Source organism: Papio anubis, chromosome 9 (genome assembly GCF_008728515.1).
Source record: "Papio anubis isolate 15944 chromosome 9, Panubis1.0, whole genome shotgun sequence".
NCBI classification, from domain to species: Eukaryota; Metazoa; Chordata; class Mammalia; order Primates; family Cercopithecidae; genus Papio; species Papio anubis.
In genome coordinates, this window is record NC_044984.1 from 83,790,097 (window position 1) to 83,809,678 (window position 19,582).

Below are 19,582 nucleotides of genomic sequence, written 5' to 3' on the forward strand. Positions count from 1 at the left end.
AGAGAAGGGTTTTGTCTGTTCGGGTTTTGTTTTGGTGTCTTGCTGTGTTGCCCAGGCCAGTCTCAAATTCCTGTACTCATGTGATCTTTCTGCCTCAGCCTCCCAAGCAGCTGGGACTATAGGTGACAGCCATTAAGCCAAGCTTGTCTATTTGTAGATGGAAAAAATGAAAGCTGTATGCTGATGACAATGAATCGCAGAAGAAAAAGAAGAAAAAAAATTGATGGTGCAAGAAAGAGAAATTTGCCAAAATAAAATAAAATTAAAAAGAGACTTGCTGGAGCTACGCCCTTAGGTAGGCAAAGGGGGCTGGGATCCAGTGCTCAAAGTGAAGCCAGTTCTTCCATGTCAAGAGAAGGGGAGGCAAGGCTTAGGGCCACAGATACTGGAAGGTGGGTAGAAAGATTGGTGGGGATTTCGGAAACTTCCAGTGGCATCTATTTTCTCACCACAATCGGAAGCAATGCCATCAGCAGAGAGTGGCAGTCTGAAAGTGTAAAAGAATGAGCCCGCTAGAGAAAGGGTATATGATTATTAGGACATATGAAATAGATGAACAGGTATAACTTTTTTTTTTTTTTTTTTTTTTTGAGATGGAATCTGGCTCTGTTGCCCAGGCTGGAGTGCCCAGCAGCGTGATCTCAGCTCACTGCAACCTCCGCCTCCTGGGTTCAAGCAATTCTTCTGCCTCAGCCTCCTGAGTAGCCAGGATTACAGGTGCACACCACCACACTTGGCTAATTTTTGTATTTTTAGTAAAGGCAGAGTTTTGCCACGTGGGCCAGGCTGGTCTCAAACTCCTGACCTCAGGTGATCAGCCTACTCAGCTTCCCAAAGTGAGCCACCACGCCTGGCCAGAACAGGTATAATTTAAGGGCAAGGAAATTAGGAAAGAAAGAAAACTTAAATATGCATAAACTTTCACTTGGCAACACCACTTCTGGGAATTTTTCTTAAGGAAATGATTAAGGAACTGTGCCTTAATGTTCACTGGCTGGACCGTGTGTAAGAGCAGGCAGTTAGAAACAAATCTAAGAGACTCACAATAGCAGATTGGTTATATTTAACCAATTTCCTAATCAGTGCAGCCTTTCCAATGTATTTGGCATGTATGTTGATATTGGAAGCTATTAATCATACATTTAGAAGGAAAAAAAGTCCCCATGTTTTGTAAAAACTTTTACCTATATGTTTATCTCTATCGATTAATATGCATCTATGTGTTTAAAATTGGTAATCCCGGCTGGGCGCGGTGGCTCACGCCTGTAATCCCAGCACTTTGGGAGACTGAGGTGGGCGGATCGCGAGGTCAGGAGATCAAGACCACCCTGGCGAACATGGTGAAACCCCGTCTCTACTAAAAATACAAAAAAAAAAAATTAGCCGGGCGTTGTGGCAGGCGCCTGTAGTCCCAGCTACTCGGGAGGCAGAGTCAGGAGAATGGCGTGAACTCGGGAGGCGGAGCTTGCTGTGAGCCGAGATGGCGCCACTGCACTCCAGCCTGGGCGACAGTGTGAGACTCTGTCTCAAATAAATAAATAAATAAATAAATAAATAAATAAATAAAATTGGTAATCCTTGGGATAGATTATGGACTACCCATTCTTTTTGTTGACTGTATTTTATAATTTTTCTATAATAAGCAGAATAAGAAATTTGCAATGAAAAAACACCGCTAAAAACCTGTCCACAATTTAATGCTGTGTGTACTGCCTCAGCCTGTTCTGAGCTTCCTAAAAGCTAAAGCAAACCCTGGTAATGTCATGGGAAAGCTCCCATCACCATCAGCCCCACCATTACCACTAAAACCACTCCAACTAAAAATAATGTGATATTTGATATGGGTGATAATTTATTTTAAACTACTTTAATGTAAGTAGTTTGTGTGTGTAGGCATTAGCTCTAATCAACAACTCAAGGAATAATTAGCATATGAAGCAACCGAATTTAAATCAACTTTTTACAGTTGGTTACTTAGCATATGGAGTATGCACCACACTTACATAAAGCAACACTTGAGGGTAGTTGGTTAGCATAAAGAAATGTCAGAAATGGGATGGGCGCGGTGGTTTACGCCTGTAATCCCAGCATTTTGGGAGGCCGAGGCAGACGGATCACCTGCGGTCAGGAGTTCGAGACCAGCCTGGCCAACATGGCAGAACCCCGTCTCTACTAAAAGTACAAAAATTAGCCGGGCATGCTGGCAGGCGCCTGTTGTCCCAGCTACTCAGGAGCCTGAGGCAGGAGAAACTTGAACCTGAGAGGCGGAGGTTGCAGTGAGCCGAGATCACACCATTGCATTCCATCCTGGATGACAAGAGTGAGACTCTGTCTCAAGAAAGAAAGAGAGAAAGAGAGAAAGAGAGAGAGAGAGAGAGAGAAAGGGAGGAAGGGAGGAAGGGAGGAAGGAAGGAAAGAAAGATGAGAAACAATTTTTGATGGGTGAAGTTGTGGGCTACCAGTGATGAGACAGAACCCACTGCGCTTGCATGGGAAGGTTACGAGTTGGGCGAGTCCAGCAACACACACCCATTCAGGTCTGGACTCTCTTAGCCCTGGGTCCCTCCACTCCAAAGAGGATCCTCTTGCTTGATCCAACTCCAGTGTCACCGACACAATCCTGCTGGATGTCCACAGGTCCGCTTGTGACTGTGCCTTTCCTGTAAGATACTGGTTGGCATACACAGCAGCACAGAGAGAGAGGTCCAGAGAAATAATGAGCGCTGGTACCTGCCTTCCTGCTGGCATGTGTTCATAGGTTTGCCCTATTTGTGCTGAGACTTGCTTGGATTGTGACACACCAACTGGTTTGGATCAAATAACACCTACTGGCCTGATAGAGGAAACTACTGAAATTTACCAGAAAGAACCTTACAACTGTCTTTTGGCCAGATTGGTTTAGGCCATTTGCTATAAATAAAACCAATACTGGCCAGGCGCGGTGGCTCATGCCTGTAATCTCAGCACTTTGGGAGGCCGAGGTGGGCAGATCACTTGAAGTCAGGAGATTGAGACCAGCCCGGCCAACATGGTGAAACCCTGTCTCTGCTGAAAATACAAAACAATTAGCTGGGTGTTGTGGCACGTGCCTGTAGTCCCTGCTACTCGGGAGGCTGAGGCAGGAGAATCTTGAACCTGGGAGGCAGAGGTTGCAGTAAGCCTAGATCATACCACTGCACTCCAGCTTGGGCAACAGAGCGAGACTCTATCTCGAAAATATATATATAAAATAATAGTAATACTATTCTTCGATACATATAATGGACATTGTCTCAGTACTATATGAAGTGGATGTGAAATCTTATTTTGAGAATGTTGCTACTTCGATCGATTTGTTGTATATAACTGAAGTTTAAAAAGTGTCCTGCCTCTGACATAGCTTTAAGACCACCCTGAGCCATCCCTCTTTTAATCAGATCTCTGCCTGAGCAGCTGCTGCATAGAGATTCTGAATATTCTGGATAAGGCCATCTGCCTGGTTTCCACAATGTGCCACTTCCTTTGAAATGGCTTCTCCAGAATTTGAATTTCTAGCCCGAGTTGGCATTTCTCTGATCCATTTGCAATTTATGTACTCTTAATGTTTGGATTACAGGGGATAACTTCGGAGGTTAAAAAACATTCATGCAAATGGATACCTGAGTAAGCATTAGAAACATGACCTAGAGGCCAGGCGCTGTGGCTCACGCCTGTAATCCTAGCACTTTGGGAGGCCGAGGCGGGCAGATCCCGAGGTCAAGAGATCGAGACCATCCTGGCCAACATGGTGAAACCCCATCTCTACTAAAAATACGAAAATTAGCTGGGCATGGTGGCGTGCATCTGTAGTCCCAGCTACTCGGGAGGCTGAGGCAGGAGAATCACTTGAACCCGGGAGGTGGAGGTTGCAGTGAGCTGAGATCATGCCACTACACGCCAGCCTGGCAACAGAGTGAGACTCTGTCTCAAAAAAAAAAAAAAAAGAAAAAGAAAAGAAAAAAGAAACATGACCTAGAGTAATCTTATGGTTTGATACTGCATAAACATATTTCATAATCTGTTTAATAGCAAATTTGATACTTCCTGAATGTGTCTGTCATTAGCACACCCTTTTCTGTTAGAAGAGAGAAAAAATTTTTTTCTTCCCGTTCATAATTGAGGAAATTATTAAACTGAGAAAACTGTTGCCCTCAGTTATATACTGTTTTTCACTTTTCTTTTCACCTGTCTTCTTTTTTTCATCTTCTCATGCAGAGATGGAGCAAAGCAACCCTCATATTCCAAATGGTGGTGTTTAACCTCAAGTTTATTTTAAATATACCTGCCTGACTCTGACCGGAGATAAAAGTGAACATCACAAATAATGGGACAAACTGACATTATGTGTCTTCTGATATGATGCTGTGAGAGGAACACAGCACCATAAGGTGGTATCTGTGATATCCCTGGCCAACCATAAAGAAACAATTACACAAACCCAAACTGAGAATCCTGCAAAATAACTGGCATAAAATCTTCAAAAATATTGAGATCATGAAAGATAAGGAAAGACAGAAGAATTCTTCTAGGTTGAAGAAGACTGAAGAAGCATCAAAAGTAAATGGATCGCATGATCATGGGTTGGATTCAAAAACAGGAGGAAAAAATTGTCCATACATGTTGGAACAATAGGTTAATTAGAATGGGATGAGTGGATGAGATGGTGTACTAGATGGTGATACTGTGGAAATGCCAACTTCCTGCTCTTGACAACTGTGGCTGTGTAAGAGAATGGCCTTGTCTTTTTTTTTTTTTTTTTTTTTTTTGAGACAGAGTCTCACTCTGTTGCCCAGGCTGGAGTGCAGTGGCAAGGTCTCGGCTCACTGCAAGCTCCACCTCCCAGTTTCACGCCATTCTCCTGCCTCAGCCTCTCGAGGAGCTAGGACTACAGGCGCCCACCACCACGCCCAGCTAATTTATTTATTTATTTATTTGTATTTTTAGTAGAGACGGGGTTTCACCATGTTCGCCAAGATGGTCTCATTCTCCTGACCTCGTGATCCGCCAGCCTCGGCCTCCCAAAGTGTTGGGATTACAGGTGTGAGCCACCGCGCCCGGCCTTTGACCTTGTCTTTTAGGAAATTCACACTGACATTCCTAGTGGGGCTGGAGTATCATGTCTCTAACTTTCAGTTGTTTCAGAAAATAGATAAGATAGATAGCTAACAATAAAGCAGCAAAATGTTAACAACTGGGGAACCTGGGTAAAAGGTATATGGTAATTCCCTGTGTTATTATTTCATCTTTTCTGTAAATTTGAAATTTTTTTCAAAATAAAAAGCTAAAATAAGAACTATTGAAGTGCATCAGGAAGCAATTGTCATTAGGTTACTTGTTTACCATTACCATTAAAATGAATATGCTATCTCCATAAAACAAATTTTAAAGACAGTATATCTATAGATAGGTATACACATACATATTATAAGATATAAACATATATATATATATATATATATAGAGAGAGAGAGAGAGAGAGAGAGAATCTTGCTCTGTAACCCAGTCTAGAGTGCAGTGCTGCAATCATAGGTCACTGTAGCCTCGAACTCCTGGGCTCAAGCAATCCTCCTGCCTCAACCTCCCAAGTAGCTGGGACTACAGGTGCGTTCCCCCACGCCTGACTAATTAAAACAAATTTTTTAAGAGATAGGGTTTCACTATGCTGCCCAGGCTGGTCATGCTGGTCATAAACTCCTGGCCTCAAGTGATTCTCCTGCTTCAGCCTCCCAAAGCACTAGGATTATAAAAAGGACCCACTATGCCTGGCCTATTTATTTATATCTTATCTATGCATATGTATATAATTCATCTGGGATCCTACAGACTTGCTGAATTCGAACCTGGGTGAGCTCCCAGAAGCTCCAGAGATTATTGTGGTACATAGCCAGCATAGCAAACCAACCTTGAATCAAGTGCTCCCAGTTCCAGGAGCTCTGGGGTAGGCCTGGGAAGGAGGAAATTCTGCTTCCTGTCCTTGTTTTTCTCTCACATTTCGAGTCCTGCGCCCACTATCTTTTCTGTCTTGCTATTTCACACATGAAGGTGTAAATACCTGATAATAACTTAGAGTAGCTTCCCAAACTGTGCTCCTCAACAGTAATGTGTTCCCAGAAAACATATGAATACAGAAGCAGACAACCCATCTGGTTCTCGGGTTAAATACGTCTGCATAATTCTTCACTCTGTAGTTCCTTCCTGGAAATGTGTAATATGTATTAGGTTTTATAAATGGCTCTAAAGTAGCCTACTTCATCTTGTTTGATTCCATACTTTGCAAACACGTTTGGCGTGGGAACACTCGCCCAGCCCACCTTAACACCTGTCACATAACACCCAGGGACACTTGTGTTCTCCAGGTTTACGTCCTCCAGGAAGCTGCATGAACCACTTAGGATGCTGAAGCGAAACACCTAAAGGTAAGCAGGCTCAGGCATGACTCAGTCACCTGGCTCAAGTCATCTGTTGTTCTCACAGCTCTGCCTTCTTGTGTGTGTGTCAGCTTTATCCTCAGAGTGATTTCCCTCATGAAATTTCAAGATGCTGTGAGCAGCATGCAACTGGATCTAAGGCTTCTCCCTTCATAGCGAGGGAAAGAATGTATTTGTATTTTGTCCACTCTGATTGTACTACCCCTGATTCAATTACTGGATCAAGGAAAATAGGATTGTTATGTTGATTTGGACCCATCCGGGCTCATCCTGATGGCTTCCAGGGTCCCATTCACACATAGTGGCTACACAATGGATGTCGAGGAGGAAATCAGCACGTCCTCCATCTGAACATCCTCTACAATGTGGAATGGAAGCCAGCAGGGCATTGCACCATTCTTCACCCTGGTTACCTGTCCTGGAGCAAGGAAGGGGCCCTCTAAGTATAGTCCTCTCCTGAGGTGGAATGAGGAGGGCAGGGCCGAAGGCACAGACAGGGCACTGAGGAAATGATAAGAATACCAGTGTATTGGCAGGGCAAGGTGGCTCACGCCCGTAATCCCAGCACTTTGAGAGGCCAAGGTGGGAGGATCACGAGGTCAGGAGATCGAGACCATCTGGCTAACATGGTGAAACCCCATCTGTACTAAAAACACAAAAAATTAGCCGGAGGTGGTGGCGCGCACCTGTAGTCCCAGCTACTCGGGAGGCTGAGGCAGGACTATCACTTGAATCAGGGAGGCAGAGGTTGCAGTGAGCCGAGATGGCGCCACTGCACTCCAGCCTGGGTGACCAACCAAGACTCCAACTCAAAAAAAAAAAAAAAAAAAAAAGAAAAAAAGAAAGAAAAAGAAAAAAGAAAAGAAAAGAAAAAAACCCAGTGTATTGAGTTGCATTCTTCATTTTTTTTTTTTTATATTCCCATCCTTTCCCACGATTAGATTTTTCTTTTTCTTCTTCTTTAGACTCACCCAGATTTCCTGTGAGCCTGGCTCCGGAGCACACTGGTTACTGTTCACCTACATTCAGGACAGTTCTGAAAAAAATATTGAACAAAGATTGCTTGCCAGTTCCCTCACCAGAGGTTGAATTCCAAAGGTTATTTTCTTTAAGCCTTAATCTCAATCTTTTGAAGTCAAATCCTTCCCAAGATGGGTCCTCACAAAGTCCTAAGAACTGAACAATGTGTCATTATGACACTTGCAGTAATTTGCAAATAGCATTAGGGAATTCAAGTATTTGTAAGTCACTTCGCCTGGGTCAGCCATGCCGTAATCAAGAAAACTACAGTTCTAGGTTAAGGTTGGAGCATTAGGTTGACCTAATGCAAACAATGAACAATACGAGTAAAACTTTCTCTTTTTTCCTGAGAAATAGTTAATGTCACAAGTACAGTGCTTTCATGTGACTACCACTAGTGTGGAAAGTCGGCCATCATTCATTTATCACCCTAAGGAGATGAGAGATTCTAGTGCTCAGAGCTATTCACTTGGGGAAGCCTTGGAAGTGGCCAGTGCCTGTTCCACAGCAGGTGTCCAGTTAAGTGTTATCTCTCTTCTTCCTTCTCTTTTTTGTTTCTCCCTTCCCTCCCATCCCCCAAAACACTGCCCCAGAGGAAAAGATTCCCAAGTTACTGAAAGTAGTGTAATGAGTTATTCCCACAGCTATTCTCCTATTGTTCTTCTTGAAATCATCAGCCCTGTAATTAGCTTACTGCGTAATTCGTTTAATTAATTACTATATGACAAGATGTGTTATCACAAATACACACACGCACACACACACATCTTTTAAAATTTTTTTTTAGGTTCAGGGGGACATGTGAAGGTTTGTTACATAGGTAAACCCGTGTCACAGGGTTTTGTTGGACAGATTTTTGTCACCCAGGTATTAAGCCCAGTACCCAATAGTTACCTTTTCTGCTCCTCTCCCTCCTCCCACCCTCCACCCTCAAGTAGACCCCAGTGTCTGTTGTTTCCTTCTTTGTGTTCATAAGTTCTTATCATTTAACTCCAACTTATAAGTCAGAACATGTGGTATTTGGTTTTCTGTTCCTGCATTAGTTTGCTGAGAATAATGGCCTCCAGTTTCATCCACGTTTCCGCAAAAGACATGATCTCATTCTTTTATATGGTTGCATAGTATTCCACGGACATACTTTTTTTTTCTGAAACAAGTTCTCACTCTTTCACCCAGGCTGGAGTGCAGTGGCATGATCTTGGCTCACTGCAACCTTCGCCTCCCAGATTCAAGAAATTCTCACGCCTCAGCCTCCTCCCAAATACCTGGCTAATTTTCGTATTTTTAGTAGAGACAGAGTTTCACTATGTTGGCCAGGCTGGTCTGGAACTCCTGACCTCAAGTGAACCACCTGCCTCCGCTTCCCAGTGCTGGGGTTACAGGCACGAGCCATCCTCACCTGGCCAACATACACATTTTTTTTTTTTTTTTGAGATGAAGTCTTGCTCTGTCGCCCAGGCTGGAATGCAGTGTGTCTATCTCGGCTCACTGCAACCTCCACCTCCCAGGTTCAAGCAATCCTCTTGCCTCAGCCTCCTGAGTAGCTGGGATTACAGACGCCCGCCACCACACCTGGCTAATTTTTGTATTTTTAGTAGAGATAGGGTTTCACCATGTTGGCCAGGCTGGGTTCTAACTCCTGACCTCAAGTGTCTGCTCGCCTCAGCCTCCCAAAGTGCTGAGATTATAGGTGTGGGCCACCATGCCCAGCCCTGACATGCGTACATTTTTAACTTGAGGTTTTCAATGCCTCAATTCGAAAAGTGATGAGAGCTGAGAATCTCAGTTCCTCTCTTCAGTGTCCAATGCTTGGTACTCTCTGAAATCAACCCTCAAAGTAAACTGAGTTTGAAATTTTTTATGGTCACTTTGGGGTATAAGTGTCCCCTTAAAGCCTACCTCTAGCTAAATATCTGCCTCAGAGAAGAGTCAGAGCCTGATATTTCTGAGAGTTTTTTGAGGCTCAAAATTCCTCAAACCTTCTTAGACTTTTGAGACGCCTCTGGTCCTAGAATTACTTCTGTATGTTCCATTTCGGCAGATGTAAATCATCAGCAGATGATCTAAATGTTCTAATTTCCATTCTAAGCTACCAGTTCCCAGCCAAACAGCCATCTATCCTCTTTTAAAACATCTCCAGGAACGAGCTACACTCTGTCTCTAAAAGAGGCTCATTTTGTTTTCAGACAGTACTCATTGTTTGAAAGTCTTCATTGTGTCTGATTAAAATTGACTTTTTAGTTGTCTCTACCCCTCCTTTGCCTTCTGGAGTAAAATAAAAAATGTCGGCCGGGCGTGGTGGCTTACACCTGTAATCCCAGCACTTTGGGAGGCCGAGGTGGGCAGATCACCTGAGGTCCGGAGTTTGAGAACAGCCTGACCAAAATGGAGAAACCCCATCTCTACTAAAAATACAAACTTAGCTGTGCGTGGTGGCGCATGCCTACAATCCCAGCTGCTTGGGAGGCTGAGGTAGGAGAATCGCTTGAATCTGGGTGGTGGAGGTTGTGGTGAGCCAAGATCACACCATTGCACACCAGCCTGGACAACAAGAGTGAAACTCCATCTTTAAAAAAAAAAAAAGTCCAGAGTTTCAACATGGCAGCCTTTCAAATACCTAGGTCAGCAGCTGTTTCCTACAGAGGCTTCTGATAGCTGAGCAGGTGGGTCTGCTGTGTCCACCATTCCAAGCTGAGGGATGCAACTTACTTCCTTATGCCTAAGTAGCCATGTTCTGTGTGCTTCCACCCTCCTGGTCCATTTATGGGCTCATGTGTAACCTATGAGGAAGCCCAGCACAAGTGTTTGTCTTACTAAGGACAGTTCATCAATAAGATTCTTTCTCTTAGCCCTTTTGTCTGGAAACATGGGAAAAGGTCAACTAGATAGTAACATTAACAAAGCAGAGACACAAAACAAAAAATAGCCAAGTCACATTAATGTTAATGATGGAGCACTACAATAGGAGTCCTGTAGCTGGAGGTACAGTATAGTAACAAGCTTACCTATAATTTCAATAGGCTCTATCAATAATTTTGAATGATTTCCTACTACAGCTCCAGGCTCAGTTAGACCCAGCTGCAACATGACTCATCTTCCTTCCAAATAACTTGACTGTGAGCTCTTCCTGGGTAGCCACAATCGATGTCTTGCCTTTATTTTCACGTATATCCTTCTAAAAATTCCTGCATTACCTAAAATAAACCAAGTGAGTCCCTAATCCAGGAACCCACAAGAAACTTACTAATAGTTCTTACATTCTCTACGTGTTCTCTGCTCCAGGTAAAGATCTCCAAACTTTCAAACCACTTCTTCACCTTGTCTACCTCCTACTCTCTCCCACCGCCCCTCTCTAAGTTTCTGTCTCCTACATCCTCTCCCTTGGTAATCGGCATCACCAGTGAAGTAGATCAGTGGCAACCCACGGTGAGCACTGTGCTCTGCCTCCTCCAGCATAGGTAGAATGCCTTTATGATAGCAAACATAGAATGTTTACCATCAAATGGATACATTTCCACATGTTTTGAATGATCAAACATTTCTCTACCTGATCAACCCCATGGAACCCAAGGATTGTCAGAACCAAACTTGCAAAGAATAAACTAACATGGTTAAAAAAAAAATGAACTAACATGGTTAACAAAAATGAACTAGCATGGTTAAAAAAAAAACTAACATGGTTAAAAAAATGAACTAACATGGTTAAAAAAATGAACCAACATGGTTAAAAAAATGAACTAACATGGTTAAAAAAATGGACCAACATGGTTAAAAAAATGAACCAACATGGTTGATGGAAGGAAATGCTCTTGGAGGAAATATGAAAATATGATATAGTCCTCTATTGATCTCCTGACTAGCCTTCTTCATGGAATGAGATAATAAAAAATATGAGCTCTCATTTCAAGTTACTCAGGTAGTAGTGGCAAAGGAAGTAAAAGAAAATCCCGGCCGGGCGCAGTGGCTCATGCCTGTAATCCCACCACTTTGGGAGGCAGAGGTAGGTGGATCTCCTGAGGTCAGGAGTTTAAGACCAGCCTGGCCAACATGGTGAAAACCTGTCTCTACTAAAAATACAAAAATTAGCCGGGCATGGTGGAGTACACCTGTAATCCTAAACTCCAGATAGTATGTTTAAATTTAATATCCGAAAAAAAGTAAATGTTCTTTTGGGTAGTTTTTGGCTGCAAGTAATAAAAAAAAATAGTTGCTTAAGCCATAAGGATATTACTTAATGAGGTATCTAAACATGAGTGCAGGGCCAGGGGCAGTGGCTCACACCTGTAATCCCGCACTTTGGGAGACTGAGGTGGGAGGATGACTTGAGGCCAGGAGTCTGAGACCAGCATGGGTAACATGGTGAGACCCTGTCTCTACAAAAAATTTAAAAAATTAGCCAGGCATGGTGTCATGCATCAGTAGTCCCAGATAATTGGGAGGCTGAGATGAGAGGATTCCTTGATTGAGCCCAATAATTGAGGGTGTAGTGAGATATGATTGTGCACTGCACTCCAGCCTAGGTGACAGAGTGAGATCCTATCCCTTAAAAAAAAAAAAAAAAAAGAAAAAAAAAGGTCAAGTTTTGAGTGGGTTTTTTTTTTTTTTTTTTTTTTTTGGTTGTTGTTTTCTTCACTGGAGGTTAGAATTCTGCTTGGCATTTTCACATAACTATGTTCAAGACTGAAAGTCCTGGAAATCCTGAGGCACCAGCAGACTTCCCCCCACATCTCATTAGAGAAGGCAGAGGCACATGGCCAAGCTGAGTTGCAAGGAAGGCAGGGAAGTGAGTGTCTGGCAAAGGGAAGTAGGATTGTCATGACTAGGCAAAGTGTCTGTTTCAATGTGTTTAGAATCTTTAAAAATAGAGTTTCATTTTATTACAAAAGTTAGTACATACTTTTTGGAGAAAGTTTGGAAAATAGAAGCAAAAGATTCTCTCATGCTGCTATTCAAAGACTTCTCGATACACATTTTGAACACTGTTCTAATCATATTGCACAAAGAGCGTGATCGTTTCTTCTTTTCCACTTGATATATGATTAACTTAAGGCTCTACGGTTTTGGAAAGATGTTTATCATTTTGAAATAAAACGTAAACTAAAGGAGGCAGCATAGAGCAGTGGTAAGAGGACTGCCTTGAGAATAAAGAGATAGTGCTTGTAATCTGTGTTCTAGCACCAATCTATCACTGTATTTCCACTTCCTCAAAATAAATATGTTTTCTTAGGCCTCCCATTCCCAGGTCTGCAAGAGCATGAGAGCTGTGGCTTTGAGACACACAAGTCACTCTGTTCAGATAGTGGTTCAACAAAGCAGGTCAGGGCCATGTAGATGAGCAGAACAGGTAAACTGGAAGTTATTGCCATGGGAAACTATATGCCCGATATGTAGTAATATAATATATAATACGTGATATATAAGATAATACCGGGTCTTCCAATTTTTCAACAGAAACCAGAAATCTAGGCTGGGCATGGTGGCCCTCACCTGTAATCCCAGCACTTTGGGAAGTGGACATGGTAGGATCACCTGAGGTCAGGAGTTCAAGACCAGCCTAGCCAACATGCCAAAACCTCTTCCCTACTAAAGAATACAAAAATTAGCAGGGCATGGTGGTGGGCACCTGTGGTCCCAGCTACTGGAGAGGTTGAGGCAGGAAGAATTGCTTGAACCCGGGAGGCAGAGGTTGCAGTGAGCAGAGATCATGCCACTGCACTCCAACCTGGCTGACAGAGAGAGACTCCGTCTCAATTAAAAAAAAAAAAAAGGAACCAGAAATCTAGATTTTTCACTTGATATTGATTTTTTGTTTTTGGGGGTGTGTGTGTGGGGGGGGTGGGTGGATGGAGTCTCATTCTATTGCCCAGTCTGGAGTACAGTGGCACGATCTTGGCTCGCTGCAGCCTCCGCCTCCGGGGTTCAAGTGATTCTTCTGCCTCAGCCTCCCGAGTAGCTGGGATTACAGGCGCCTGACACCATGTCCAGCTAATTTTTTTTTCTTTTTTTTTTTTTTGTAGAGATGGGGTTTCACCATGTTGGCCAGGCTGGTCTCGAACTCCTGACCTCAAGTGATCCAGGGCCTCAGCCTCCCAAAGTGCTGAGATTACAGGTGTCAGCCACCATGCCCAGCCATTCACTTGACGTTGATATTTAAATATTGGCACCTAATTTGAAAACCAAAACAAATCACTGTAGAGGCCAAACAAAACATGTCTATTGTTATGTCAGTTTGTAACTTCAACTAACCCAACAGCCAACTTGATCAACACTGGACAAAGGATGCACAGAAAGGGGTTAAGAAGAACTGCATATAAGACATTTTGACTATGCAGCAGCTGAATTACTACAATGAGCCTAAAACACCAAATGATTGCACTAATGGTGAATAAACATAGCCTAGAATTTATTATTATTATTATATTATACTTTAAGTTCTGGGATACATGTGCAGAACGTGCAGGTTTGTTACATAGGTATACATGTGACATGGTGGTTTGCTGCACCCATCACCCCATCACCTACATTAGGTATTTCTCCTAATGTTATCCCTCCCCTAGCCCCCCACCCCCTGACAGGCCCTGGTGTATGATGTTCACGTCCCTGTGCCCATATATTCTCATTATGCAACTCCCACTTATGAGTGAGAACATGTGGTGTTTGGTTTTTCTGTTCCTGTATTCGTTTGCTGAGAATGATGGTTTCCAGCTTCATCCATGTCCCTGCAAAGGACATGAACTCATCCTTTTTTATGGCTGCATAGTATTCCATGGTGTATATGTGCCACATTTTCTTTATCCAGTCTAACATTGATGGGCATTTGGGTTGGTTCCAAGTCTTTGCTATTGTGAATAGTGCTTCAATAAACATATGTGTATATGTGTCTTTATAGTAGAATGATTTATAATCCTTTGGGTATATACCCAGTAATGGAATTGCTGGGTCCAATGGTATTTCTAGTTCTAGATCCTTGAGGAATTGCCACAGTGTCTTCCACAATGGCTGAACTGGTTTACGCTCCCACCAACAGTGTAAAAGTGTTCCCATTTCTCCACATACTCTCCAGCATCTATTGTTTCCTGACTTTTTAATGATCGCTATTATAACTGGTGTGATGGTATATCATTATGGTTTTGATTTGCATTTCTCTAATGACCAGTGATGGTGAGGTTTTTTTTCATATGCTTGTTGGCTGCATAAATGTCTTCTTTTGAGAAGTATCTGTTCATATCCTTTGCCCACTTTTTGAAGAGTTTGTTTGTTTTTTTTCTTGAAAATTTGTTTAAGTTCCTTATAGATTCTGGATATTAGCCCTTTGTCAGATGGATAGATTGCAAAAACTTTCTCCCATTCTGTTGGTTGCCTGTTCACTCTGATGATAGTTTCTTTTGCTGTGTAGAAGCTCTTTAGTTTAATTAGATCCCATTTGTCAATTTTGGCTTTTGTTGCAATTGCTTTTGGTGTTTTAGTCACGAAGTCTTTGGCCATGTCTATGTCCCGAATGGTATTGCCTAGGTTTTATTCTAGGGTTTTTATGGTTTTAGTTCTTACATTTAAATCTTTAATCCATCTTGAGTTAATGTTTGTATAAGGTGTAAGGAAGGGGCCCAGTTTCAGTTTTCTGCATATGGCTAGCCAGTTTTCCCAACGCCATTTATTAAATAGGGAATCCTTTCCCCATTACTTGTTTTTGTCAGGTTTTTCAAAGATCAGATGGTTGTAGATGTGTGGTGTTATTTCTGAGGCCTCTGTTCTGTTCCATTGGTCTATATATCTGTTTTGGTACCAGTACCATGCTGTTTGGTTACTGTAGCCTTGTAGTGTACAAAATAGACAGACCACTAGCCAGACTAATAAAGAAGAAGAGAGAAGAATCAAATAGGCACAATAAAAAATGATAAAGGGGAGATCACCACTGATCTCACAGAAACACAAACTACCATCAGAGAATACTATAAACACCTCTGTGTAAATGAACTAGAAAATATAGAAGAAATGGATAAATTCCTGGACACAAAATCTCTCCCAAGACTAAACCATGAAGAAGTTGAATCCCTGAATGGACCAATAACAAGTTCTGAAATTCAGGCAGTAATTAACAGCCTATCAACCAAAAAAAGCCCAGGAGCAGATGGATTCACAGCCAAATTCCACCTGAGGTACAAAGAGAAGCTGGTACCATTCCTTCTGACACTATTTCAAATGATAGAAAAAGAAGGACTCCTCCCTATCTCATTTTATGAGGCCAGCATCATCCTAATACCAAAACCTGGCAGAGACACAACAATAAAACAAAATTTCAGGTCAATATCCCTGATGAATACCGATGTGAAAATCCTCAATAAAATACTGGCAAACCGAATCCAGCAGCACATTAAAAAGCTTATCCACCATGATCAAGTCAGCTTCATCCCTGGGATGCAAGACTGGTTCAACATACAGAAATCAATAAATGTAATCCATCACATAAAGAGAACCAATGACAAAACCCACATGAATATCTCAATAGATGCAGAAAAGGCCTTTGATAAAATTCAACAGTGCTTCATGCTAAAAACACTCCGTAAACTAGGTATTGATGGAACATACCTCCAAATAATGAGAGATATTTATGACAAACCCACAGCCAATATCATACTGAATGGGCAAAAACTGGAAGCATTCCCTTTGAAAACTGGCACAAGACAAGTATGCCCTCTCTCACCACTCCTATTCAACATCATGTTGGAAGTTCTGGCCAGGGCAATCAGGCAGGAGAAGGAAATAAAGCGTATTCAAACAGGAAGAGAGGAAGTCAAATTATCTCTGTTTGCAGATGACATGATTGTATATTTAGAAAACCCCATCATCTCAGCCCAAAAACTCCTTAAGCTGACAGGCAACTTTAGCAAAGTCTCAGGATATAAAATCAATGTGCAAAAATCACAAGCATTCCTATACACCAATAACAGACAAACAGAGAGCCAAATCATGAGCAAACTCTCATTCATAATTGCTACAAAGAGAACTGAATACCTAGGAATACAACTTACAAGGATGTGAAGGACCTCTTCAAGGAGAACTACAAACCACTGCTCAAGGAAATAAGAGAGAACACAAACAAATGGAAGAACATTTCACACTCATGGATAGGAAGAATCAGTATCGTGACAATGACAATACTGCCTAAAGTAATTTATAGATTCAATGCTATTCTCATCAAACTACCATTGACTTTCTTCACAGAATTAGAAAAAACTATTTTAAATTTCATATGGAACCAAAAAAAGCCCACATAGCCAAGACAATCCTAAGCAAAAAGAACAAAGCTGGAGGCATCACGCTGCCTAGGATTTTATCATTGCTGGTTGTTTTATATGCACATTATAATTACTTCCCATTGCTGATTCCAAAAATGAAATGCCCTTGGGAATGGGCTGAGCTTCGATGTGAATTAGTTTGAATAAGTTTGTACTGGATTGGAAACTACTAAATCAGGACCTTCCCCGGCCTCAACTCCTTTCAAATGTATTTTTCAGGATCACATATGATTCCAAATCAAGTCCTATGCCTTTTGCCTTAATCACTCAGTTAAAGGTGAAAATAATGAAAGTCTTAGACAGGTGTTCTCATAAGAACTGCTACCTCAAGCTGTTGATTCTTTTCCTCCCGCCTCAATGTTGTATCTTTAATCTCTCCTTTTCAGGAAAGGAATGATCCACATCACCAGTTGCGAGACTCTCTGACTCTCGCTTGCTGAAAGCAGTAAAGAAGGGGGATTTAACAACTTTGAACTTTTCATGTGATTTTTGCCTTTGACACAGTTGTTATTAGAGTTCTGAAAAAGCAACACCCCCTTGCAAGAACATCAGGTTTCTAAATGATTTATCTTCTCACAGACCTTGATATTCAATCCAGGTGTGGAAATAAATAGTATAGCCCTCGGGTTCTATCCTCTAGGCTTGGAAAGGCTTCAGTGGAATTCTATAGCAAAAGGCCCAGGCACTTCCCCTGACTTTCTCTTTGTTCTGCTAACTTTTTATCTCTGAAAAGCAAAGGGATTTCCTCCGGGGATTAAGCAGGGGAAACAACCTAAGGTAGTGCTAGTGTTTCATTAGAATTAAGAGATGCAAATCTCAGCAAGAAGTCCTTGTCCACAACCTTGGACTGTTCCCCCTCTGTATCTGGCATCGAGCTTCACAAATCCTTGCCCTGCTGAGCTTTCTTATTCTTCTTTCTCCTGGCCACAGAAGTATCTTGGGTAAACAGTAGTTGTTTCTTAAGTAAGGGTGTCTCATCTCAAAGTAATACGTGCTGGCATTTTTTTTTTCTTTTTTTCTGTTTTAGTTTTCAAAAGTTTTTAATGTAGGCCAGGCACAGTGGCTCACACCTGTAATCCCAGCACTTTGGGAGGCCAAGGCAGGTGGATCACTTGAGGTCAGGAGTTTGAGACCAGCATGGCCAACATGGTGAAACCCTGTCTCTACTAAAAACACAAAAATTAGCCGGGCATGTTTTTCGGGACTGTAATCCCAGCTGTAATCCCAGCTATTCGGGAGGCTGAGGCAGAAGAATCCGCTTGAACCCAGGAGGTGGAAGTTGCAGTGAGCCGAGATTGCACCAGTCGCACTCCAGCCTGGGCAACAGAGTAAGACTCCATCTCAAAAAAAAAAAAAAAAAAAAAAAGGTTTTTAATGTATTAAAAGCATTCTGAAATAAATACTTGAAAATTCAAAGATGCTCTCTCATCCTGCCATGTCTTGGTTTCGAGTTCATGAAAGGATCAGAGGGAGAGAAAAGTATGATCCCTCCCTCCCTCCCTCCCTTCCTTCCTTTTTTCTTCCTTCCCTCCCTCCCTGCCTTCTTTGTCTCACTCACTCTTGTCACCCAGGCTGGAGTGCAAGTGGCATGGTATCGGCTCACTGCAGCTTCCGCCTCCGGGATTCAAGAAATTTTCCTGCCTCAGCCTCCCCAGTAGCTGGGATTACAGGCGCCCGCCACTACTCCCAGCTAATTTTTGTATTTTTAGTAGAGACCTGGTTTCGCCATGTTGGCCAGGCTGGTCTCAAACTCCTTACCTCACGTGATCCACCTGCCCCAGCCTCCCAAAGTGCTGGGATTACAGGTGGGAGCCACTATGCCTGGCCTTTTTTCTTCCTTTTTTAAAATTTAGAAACAGGGTCTCACTATGTCACCCAGGCTGAGTGCAGTGGTGCAATCATAGCTCTCTGCAGACTCGAACTCCTGGGCTCAAGCAATCCTCCTGCCTCGGCCTCCCAAGAAGCTAAGACTACAGGAATGCACCACCACTCCCAATTAATTTTTAAACTTTTGTGGAGATGGAGTCTCACTATGCTGCCCAGGCTGGTTTCCAACTCCTGGCCTTACGTGATCCTCCGACCTCAGCCTCCCAAAGTGCTGGGATAATAGATGTGAGCCACTATGCCCAGCCTATTTTTATTCTAAAAAGTATTTTACTTTACTACATGTTGGGGTTTCCTCTCTCACACAGACGTTGTTCAGTGAAGTTTAAGTTTTCTTTTTCATATTTTCTGTGTGATTGAGCATTTTTATTTTGTTATTTCCATTTTTATGATTTACTTTCTGCATATTTGGCATATAGAGTTTTGACTAACACTTACGTTGCGTGGTTCAGAACATGACCAATCTTTGTTTAAGATACCCTTGGTCAAAAAAGTGAATTGTTTTTTTACTTCCATGCAGTTTGTTACATATATGTTAAGTCTGCCTTATTACCTTTGTATCATGTGAACTAAATTCTACTTTTGAAATGTTGATATTCCCAATTATGTGTTGCATTTCTGCCAATTATTTATTTATTTTTTCTTTTCAGACGGAGTCTCTCTTTGTCACCCAGGCTGGAGTGCAGTGGCACGATCTTGGCTCACTGCAACCTCCGCCTCCCAGGCTCAAACAATTCTCCTGCGTCAGCCTCCCAGGTAGCTGGGATTACAGGCACTCATCATGACGCCCGGCTAATTTTTTTGTATTTTTAGTAGAGATGGGGTTTCAACATGTTGGCCAGGCTGGTCTTGAACTCCTGACCTCAAGTGATCCGCCCACCTTGGCCTCCCAAAGTGCTGAGATTACAGGTGTTAGCCACCATGCCCAGTCAATTT

General features: G+C 42.4%; 2 protein-coding genes across 2 annotated transcripts in view; one reads left to right on the top strand and one right to left on the bottom strand.

Moving 5' to 3' along the window:
- LOC116268906 overlaps positions 1-4,799 on the top strand; it is a 49,900-nt gene extending 45,101 nt beyond the window's left edge. The window contains exon 2 of the mRNA XM_031650653.1: positions 4,234-4,799. Within this exon, the coding sequence (XP_031506513.1) occupies positions 4,234-4,308 (75 nt within the window). The 3' untranslated portion in view covers positions 4,309-4,799. The remainder of the gene's footprint in view (positions 1-4,233) is intronic.
- The window catches only part of POC1B (POC1 centriolar protein B), a 160,421-nt gene that overhangs the window by 29,491 nt on the left and 111,348 nt on the right, over positions 1-19,582 (bottom strand). The window contains exon 12 of the mRNA XM_009181402.4: positions 7,418-7,482. Coding sequence (XP_009179666.2) covers positions 7,462-7,482 — 21 coding nt within the window. The 3' untranslated portion in view covers positions 7,418-7,461. The remainder of the gene's footprint in view (positions 1-7,417; positions 7,483-19,582) is intronic.